Source organism: Myotis daubentonii, chromosome 16 (assembly GCF_963259705.1).
Source record: "Myotis daubentonii chromosome 16, mMyoDau2.1, whole genome shotgun sequence".
In the NCBI taxonomy this organism is placed as follows: Eukaryota; Metazoa; Chordata; class Mammalia; order Chiroptera; family Vespertilionidae; genus Myotis; species Myotis daubentonii.
Window position 1 is genome coordinate 33,712,216 of NC_081855.1, and position 8,969 is coordinate 33,721,184.

Genomic DNA, 8,969 nt, shown 5'->3' on the forward strand with positions numbered 1-8,969 from the left:
ACATGTGCGCCATCAGCATGAGGATCAGACCTGCAAAACAGGTACTGTTGTTGACTGGAAGTTAAAACTAAGACCCTTTGTTGTGAGGGCCTACATTCTAACCATCGAGCAACACTGGCCAGGGCTGAATGGGTCACGTTTTTAGCTTCTTAAAAAATGATAATCTGATGTCTCATTTTGAAAAACACAAATCCAAAGTCCAGCAATTCCTGCATTGCGTTTTTCTCTCAAAGGTCAAGTGACATTAAATTGGATACGTTTTATTTTGTATTTATTTATTTATATATTTATTTTAATATATTTTTATGATTTCAGAGTGTAAGGGAGAGGGAGAGAGATTTAGAAACATTAATGATGAGAAAGAATCATTGATTGGCTGCCTCCTGCACACCTCACACTGGTGATCAAGCCCACAACCCGGGCATGTGCCCTTGACCGGAATCAAACCCTGAACCCTTCAGTCCACAGGCCGATGCTCTATCCACTGAGCCAAACCAGCTAGGGCTGAACACATTTTATTAATACACAGCTTTTATAACCAGAATAGAACAGTAATTCTTGCTTTTGAAAAAATAATTCAGTCCAAGAAGCTTCCAGGAGGTGAGGAAAGAGAGAATGGAGATGGGTGGCTGGGACCTAGTATCCCTTCTTATCAGTCAACAATTTGCTCAGTAGCTCAAATGAATCCTGCTCACGTTCCTCCAAAGCCAGATCTTGCTTCAGTTTCGTTACACAATCCTGAACTTCCGCTTTATTGGGGTTGGCACAGATACGCTGCCCCCTTTTGGTTTTGAAGCTGGGGAACAAGGTGGAGAAAGGTTACACATTGAGGATGGTTCTGCAAATAGAGATGGGGAGCCCCCTCTTCCTGGCCCTTCAGATTCTCCACTCAGCCCAGCTTGTTCCTTTCTCTACTGCAGGCACTCAGGGTGTCTCCTCTCTGAGACGCTCCCTCAGCCTGTGAGACTTCCTTAGTGACTCATGGGAGTTTCCTGGTGCAGACCTGCTCCTGCTCTCTCCTTCCTTTCCTAGCTTCCATCTTCAATGGGAACATCTCATATCTGATGCTCTGCAGGATCAGGATAAGAATGAGGACACAGCCTCCCTTGACCTTGAAGGACCCAGAGGATGTGACTTTTATGGGCATCCATCCATCATCAGGTCCCTCCTCCCAAGATATGGCTGGCATGCTTGGCACTTACATGACAGCAGGCTGGGAGCACCCACTGGTCATTACAAAGTAACTTCCCATGAATCTGCATCGGATTTTTCGTGGTGTATAGAACGGGCAGCAGTCAGGAGGACGGTGAACGCCTATAGTAAGAGAAAAGGCAGTCTTTAGAAAAGCCTATTTCCTTTCCTCCTTCCCTCCAAAGTACTGGGGAGGGTGAGCAGGCACAGGGCTCAAAGGGCGTGTTTTCCTCCTCAACAGCATTTGCTGGCATCTCCTTGCTTCACACTTCCCCGGGTTGAGTTGTGTCTGAGGCACCCAGGCCAAGGACACAACAGGGCCAGGACCGTTTCTCCCAGAAGTGGAAGGGTTTGATGCATGCAGGAGGCATCAGAGAGCACCCTTCCTGGTAGGTGAGCCTTGTCCAGGACAGGCAGGAGGAAGAGGTCATCTATGGAGGAGGGACCCATGGCCCAATCTGAGCTTCCCTGTAGATGTTCACCATCCTCAGCACCCTTTCTCTTTCCCCATGTCCTCTAAACAAGGTGAATGAAGCCGCGGAGCAGATCTGTACCCGCCAGCTGCTTTTAAATATATACCACAACTAAACATTTACCTTCTTTAAAAAAACACACGTATTTTCATTGATTTTTAGAAAGAGAGGAAGGAAGAGGGATAGATAGAAACTTTGATGAGAGGGACTGTGCACAGCCTCTACTGGGGATTTAGTCTGTAACCTGGGCATGTGCCCTGACCCAGAATTGAACCAGTGACCTAATGATTTCTGGGTCAATGCCCAACTGCTGTCTTAGACTGGCCAGGCTCCTTTACCGGGTGAGGGCCCTCTGGGATCCAACTGATGCATCACCATGCTTGGTTCTGTTTGGGAGAAACCGACAAGAAGGAAAGAGAAGTCACTGGGAGACAGCAGTGTCTCAGTATCTCCACCTACCCCATTTCTCAGCCTTACCCCCTTTCCCAGACTGGGAATCGAACCCATGACTATTCTGTCCAAGGGCCGATGCTCTAACCATTGAGAAAACCAGCCAGGGCTATATTACCTTTGTAAAACCTGAAAGATTCTGCATTCCAAAATACATCTAGATCAGTGGTTCCCAACTTTTTTTTGACCATGCACCACCTAAGCATCTCTAAAATCCTGATGCTAGGGTTATCAAGGTGATTCAATGTATTACTACTATCTATAGACAATTAGAGCAGTGCCTGCTTGGACATAGACAGTGCTAGATACTAGTTTTTAAAATAGATTGAATGATGAGGTGGACTTAGGTGAGTCACTTGTCCAGATTGTCCCATTTCTTCTTCAAAATGATAGTTTCACTCTACATGGTATATAATAGTTCTAGCGTAGGGTTCTATGCTTCTTTCTCCAGATTTATAATTTTAGTACAGTTCTTTTGATCTTCTACATATGGTCCTATATCAGCTAAGCGAAAGTATCAAATAATTCTGGCCATGAAAAGGGAGAGAATTGTTTCCCCAAGTGGGACATATCTTCTGTATGTGGTTTTTCCCATGGACCAAAAGCTGCAGAAAAAGGTCTATAGCTACTGCTACTGCTTTTAAACAAGTGCCAGATTCACCTCTATGTTGCAGGAGACTGTCCCTCTGTGTATCCTCCCTAACTGCAAGTTACCGTTCAGTTGGTCCCCAGTGAGAAGGCTCATTCAACTCACCATCATCCCAGGATTCATGGGCCAGGGATCCATGAGCAGAGTATCTGAGGGTAGAGGCAAGGATGAGGAAGGAGAGAGCAGCTGCAGAGACCTTCATCTCTCCTGTGCAGACAGTGCTGGCCTGAGGATCCTGTGCTCTTTGCTCCCTGATTACCTGGACCCAGCTCCGCCCTTATATTTATAAGAGGAGGATCAGGAAGTCACAGGGCAGAAGAATGCTATTCTTTGGCTATACCATCAACAACATGATATTTCTAAAAAAGGGAACAAGCCTGGGAATGCAATAGGAAGTTAAGGGAACAATGATTTGGGGCTTTCCCTACTGCCCAATGGATATAGGCAAAAGTGTCAAAATTGGTGACAAGGACCTTAGCCAAGACAGGAATCACATCCTATGCCAGTGATGGCGAACCTATGACACGCGTGTCAGAGGTGACATGCGAACTCATTTTTTTGGTTGATTTTTCTTTCTTCAATGGCATTTAAATATATAAAATAAATATCAAAAATATAAGTCTTTGTTTTAGTATGGTTGCAAATATCAAAAAATTTCTATATGTGACACGGCACCAGAGTTCAGTTAGGGTTTTTCAAAATGCTGACGCGCCGAGCTCAAAAGGTTCCCTATCACTGAGTCCTATGCGGATCATGAAAGTCCTATAGGAAGAATGTTAATGATTTACTGAGCTCTGTGGTTAAAACAGCCTCGCCCCTTAACTTCCCCTTCCTCTCTGTAAAGGAACTCCTTTCTCTTTGTAAAGGTCATGTATGAATATACTAGAGTGCAATCTTTACTTATTCCCAACTCCTTTTTGCAGAAAGAATACTTAGTTGACTTTTTATTTAGTCAACAAGAGTGACCTATTTTATTAAAGATCCTTCCTTAGGAGATTTGGTTAATCTTCTAAATCAGCGTTTTTCCCTCAGGAATTAACTACATTCAAGTGCACCAAGAGCCTATTATCAGGGGTGATCACTAGAAGGAATGCTCTAATGCAATGCTTTTCAACCTTCCAAATGCCCCAAATCTTTAATGCAGTTAGTGCCTCATGTTGTGAAGAACCATAATATTATTTTTGTTGCTACTTCATAAATGCAATTTTGCTACTGTTATGAATCGTAATGTAAATATCTGATTTGCAGAATGTATTTAGGCGACCTCTGTGAAAGGGTCGTTCGAACCCCAAAGGGGTCGCGACCCATAGGTTGAGAACCGCTGCTCTACTGTGTAAACCTGGTTGTTTGACTCCTCACCTAGAATCTTTACCCTGAACTCCTCTCTTTGTTTCATATCCCACATCCAGTCCATTAACAAATATGTTGGCTTTTCTTTGGAAAATATGTCCAGCATCTTATTCCTTACCACCTCTACTCTCTCCACCTGGTCCAAGCCATCCTTGTCTCTCACTGAGATTCTGTCCTTGACCCTCTTTAGTTCATTCTGCACATTGCAGCCACAGTGACTTTGTTAAAAAGGAAGTTAGATCAATTCAATCCTGTTTGAAACCCTTCAATGGCCTTTTAAAAATATAGGTATTTTTATTGATTTCAGAGAGGAAGGGAAGGGGAGATAGAACCATCAATGATGAGAGAGAATAATTGATTGGCTGCCTCCAGCACGTCCCCTTCCCTCCGGAATTGAACATGAAACCCAGGCATGTGCCCGGACAGGGAATCTAACCATGACCTCCTGGCTCATAGGTCAACACTCAGCCACTGAGCCACATTGGCTGGACGTCCAATGGCTTTTAAATTCCACTCAGTGTAAAGCCCGATTCTTATACTGAATTATAAGCCCCTGTGTGATCTGATCCCTGTTTGCTCTCTATTATAAGCTCCTATGTGATCTGGCCCCTGTTGGCTCTCTGTTTCCATGTCCTACTACTCCCCCTCACTCACTCTGCTTCAGTTATGCAGGCTGACCCAGATTTCTGTTCCCTCTGCTTAGACCACTTTTCCCTCAAATATCTGTATTACTTTGTCTCTAACCTCCTCTAAAGTTATCTTTTCATTAAGTCTTTCTGGGACCTCTAAAATTATAATCTCCCCCTGCCCAAATTTCATTTTTCTCCTATTTACTTAACACTTAACATACTGCATGTTTTACCTCAAAATCTTTTAATATTTGTATCTTCTAGAACATAAACTCCATGAGAGCAGGGATTTTTGCATCTTTGTTTATTGTGGTTTCCCTGGTGACTAGCATATGGTAGGGTCTTAGTCTAGGTTCTTCTGAAAGCAGAGCATGAGCACTAGTTAAATTGGGAAGAGTTCCTAAGAGCAGGAGTGAGGAACTCAGCCAATTGTGGGGATTGGTTCTTGATTCTATTGAGATTTTTGAAGAGCCTTATAAATGCATCTCAGAATATTTTTTTAAATTAAATTAAATTAAAATTATTTTATTGCTTAAAGTATTACAAAGGGTATTACATATGTGTCCTTTTTTTCCCCCCGCCCTTGACAATCCCCTGGCCTCCCCTATCCCCCAGTGTCTTATGTCCATTGGTTATGCTTATATGCATGCATACAAGTCCTTTAGTTGATCTCTTAACCCCCTCCCTCCTGCCCCCCAACCCTCCCCGGCCTTCCCGCTGCAGTTTGACAATCTGTTTGAGGCAGCTCTGCCTCTGTATCTATTATTGTTCATAAGTTTATAATGGTCTTTATTATCCATGAATGAGTGAGATTATGTGGTATTTTTCCTTCATTGACTGGCTTATTTCGCTTAGCATAATGCTCTCCAGTTCCATCCATGCCGTTGCAAATGCTAAGAGTTCCTTCTTTTTTATAGCAGCATAGTATTCCATCGTGTAGATGTACCACAGTTTTCTAATCCATTCATCTACTGAGGGGCACTTAGGCTGTTTCCAGATCTTAGCTATGGTGAATTGTGCTGCTATGAACATATGGGTGCATATATCCTTTCTGACTGGTGTTTCTGGTTTCTTGGGTTATATTCCTAGAAGAGGGATCACAGGGTCAAATGGGAGTTCCATTTTTAGTTTTTTGAGGAAACTCCATACTGTCTTCCATAGTGGCTGCACCAGTCTGCATTCCCACCAGCAGTGCACGAGTGTTCCTTTTTCTCCATATCCTCTCCAGCACTTGTCGTTTGTTGATTTGTTGATGATAGCCAGTCTGACAGGTATGAGATGGTACCTCATTGTTGTTTTGATTTGCATCTCTCGGATGATTAGTGACTTTGAGCATGTTTTCATATGTCTCTTGGCTTTCTGAATGTCCTCTTTTGAAAGGTGTCTATTTAGATCCTTTGCCCATTTTTTGATTGGATTGTTTATCTTCCTTTTGTTAAGTTGTATGAGTTCCCTATAAATTTTGGAGATTAGACCCTTATCAGATATGACATTGGCAAATATGTTTTCCCACGCAGTTGGTTTTCTTGTTATTTTGTTGATGGTTTCTTTTGCTGTGCAGAAGCTTTTTATTTTGATGTAGTCCCATTTGTTCATTTTCTCTTTAGTTTCAAGTGCCCTAGGAGCTGCATCAGTGAAGAAATTGCTTCGGCATATGTCTGAGATTTTATTGCCTTTGGATTCTTCTAGAATTTTTATGGTTTCCCGTTGTACATTTAAGTCCTTTATCCATTTTGAGTTTATTTTTGTGTATGGTGTAAGTTGGTGGTCTAGTTTCATTTTCTTGCATATATCTGTCCAATTTTCCCAACACCATTTATTGAAGAGACTATCTTGACTCCATTGTATGTTCTTGCCTCCTTTGTCAAATATTAATTGAGCATATTGGTTCGGGCCGATTTCTGGGCTCTCTATTCTATTCCACTGATCTATATGTCTGTTCTTGTGCCAGTACCAGGCAGTTTTGAGAACAGTGGCTTTGTAATACACCTTGATATCTGGTATTGAGATCCCACCTACGTTGTTCTTTCTCAGGATCGCTGCAGCTTTTCGGGGTCTTTTTTTATTCCAGATGAATTTTTGGAGAGTTCGTTCTAGATCTGTGAAGTATGCCATTGGTATTTTAATGGGAAGTGTATTGAATTTATAGATAGCTTTGGGTAGTATGGACATTTTAATGATGTTGATTCTACCAATCCATGAACAGGGTATGTTCTTCCATCTGTTTATGTCTTCCTCTATCTCTTTTTTCAACGTCCTGTAGTTTTCTGAGTAGAGGTCTTTTACCTCTTTAGTTAAGTTTATTCCTAGGTAGGTTAATTTTTTTGGTGCGATGGTAAATGGGATTGTTTTTTTAGTCTCTCTTTCTGAAAGTTCACTACTGGTGTATAGAAATGCCTCAGATTTCTTGGGGTTAATTTTGTATCCTGCTACATTGCCAAATTCGTGTATTAAGTCTAGTAGTTTTTTGATGGAGTCTCTAGGGTTTTGTATGTATAATATCATGTCGTCTGCAAATAAGGACAGTTTTACTTCCTCTTTTTCAATTTGGATGCCTTTTATTTCTTCTTCTTGTCTAATTGCAATGGCTAATACTTCCAGTACAGGAGTGGTGAGAGTGTGCATACCTGTCTTGTTCCTGTTCTTAGGGGAAATGGTGTTAGTTTTTGTCCATTGAGTATGATGTTGGCTGTGGGCCTGTCATATATGGCTTTTATTATGTTGAGGTATGATCCTTCTACTCCCACCTTGCTGAGAGTTTTTATCAAAAATGGGTGTTGGATTTTGTCAAATGCTTTTTCTGCATCAATTGATATGACCATGTGGTTTTTTTCTTTCAATTTGTTTATGTGATGTATCATGTTTATTGATTTTTGGATATTGTACCATCCTTGCATCCCTGGGATAAATCCTACTTGGTCATGGTGTATGATCTTTCTGATGTACTGCTAGATCCGATTTGCTAAGATTTTGTTGAGGATTTTGGCATCTATGTTCATGAGGGATATTGGCCTGTAATTCTCTTTCATTGTGTTGTCTTTACCTGGTTTTGGTATTAGGGTGATGCTGGCTTCATAGAATGAGCTTGTTAGTGTTCCTTCCTCTTGAATTTTTTGTAGTAGTCTGAGGAGGATAGGTTTTAGTTCTTCCTTGAATGTTTGGTAAAACTCCCCTGTGAAGCCGTCTGGCCCTGGGCTTTTGTTTGATGGAAGCTTTTTGATGACTGCTTCAATTTCTTCCATAGTTATTGGCCTATTGAGATTTTTAGATTCTTCCTGATTGAGTGTTGGAATGTTGTATTTTTCTAGGAATTTGTCCATTTCCTCCAGGTTGTCTAGTTTGTTGGAGTAGAGCTGTCCATAGTAGTTTTTAACAATCATTTGTATTTCTATGGGGTCTGTTGTTATTTCGCCGCTATCATTTCTGATTTTATTTATTTGGGTCCTCTCTCTTTGCTTCTTGGTGAGTCTGGCTAGAGGTTTGTCAATCTTGTTTATCCTTTCAAAGAACCAGCTCTTGGTTTCATTGATTTTCTGTATTGTTTTTTTGGTCTCTATGTCATTTATTTCTGCTCTAATCTTTATTATCTCCTTCCTTCTGCTCACTCTGGGGTTTTCTTGTTGCTCTCTTTCTAATTCTTTGAGTTGTAGAGTTAGATGATTTACTACCATTTTTTCTCTTTTTTTTTGAGATAGGCCTGTAGAGCTATAAACTTCCCTCTCAGGACTGCTTTCATTGTGTCCCATAGGTTTTGGTTTGTTGTGTTTTCATTGTCATTAGTTTCCAGGATGTTTTTAATTTCTTCTTTGATCTCATTGGTAACCCAATCAATATTTAATAACATGCTATTCAGCTTCCAAGTGTTTGAGTATTTTGGGTTGTTTTTATTGTAGTTTATTTCTAATATTATGCTATCGTGATCTGTGATGATGCTTGGTATGATTTCAATCTTCTTGAATTTGGCGAGACTTTGTTTGTGACCCAATATGTGGTCTATTTTTGAATGTGTCTTATGAGCACTTGAGTAGAATGTATATTCTGTGGCTTTGGGGTGAAGCGTTCTGAAGATGTCAGTTAATTCCATCTGATCTAGTGAGTCATTTAGAATTGCTGTTTCTTTGCTGATAGTTTGTCTAGAACAGGGGTGGGCAAACTTTTTGACTCCAGGGCCACAATGGGTTCTTAAACTGGACCGGAGGGCCGGAACAAAAGCATGGATGGAGTGTT

General features: G+C 41.2%; 1 protein-coding gene across 1 annotated transcript; it reads right to left on the bottom strand.

Annotated features, from left to right (window-relative positions):
• Positions 1–282: 282 nt before the first annotated feature.
• LOC132218432 (C-C motif chemokine 15-like) lies at positions 283–3,035 on the bottom strand. Its single transcript, XM_059669654.1, has 4 exons — positions 2,869–3,035; positions 2,003–2,050; positions 1,203–1,314; positions 283–796 (listed from the first exon to the last, which is right to left on the bottom strand). Exons 1-4 carry the CDS (start codon positions 2,963–2,965, stop codon positions 637–639), a joined length of 417 nt encoding a protein of 138 aa, XP_059525637.1. The 5' UTR covers positions 2,966–3,035; the 3' UTR covers positions 283–636.
• Positions 3,036–8,969: the final 5,934 nt, after the last annotated feature.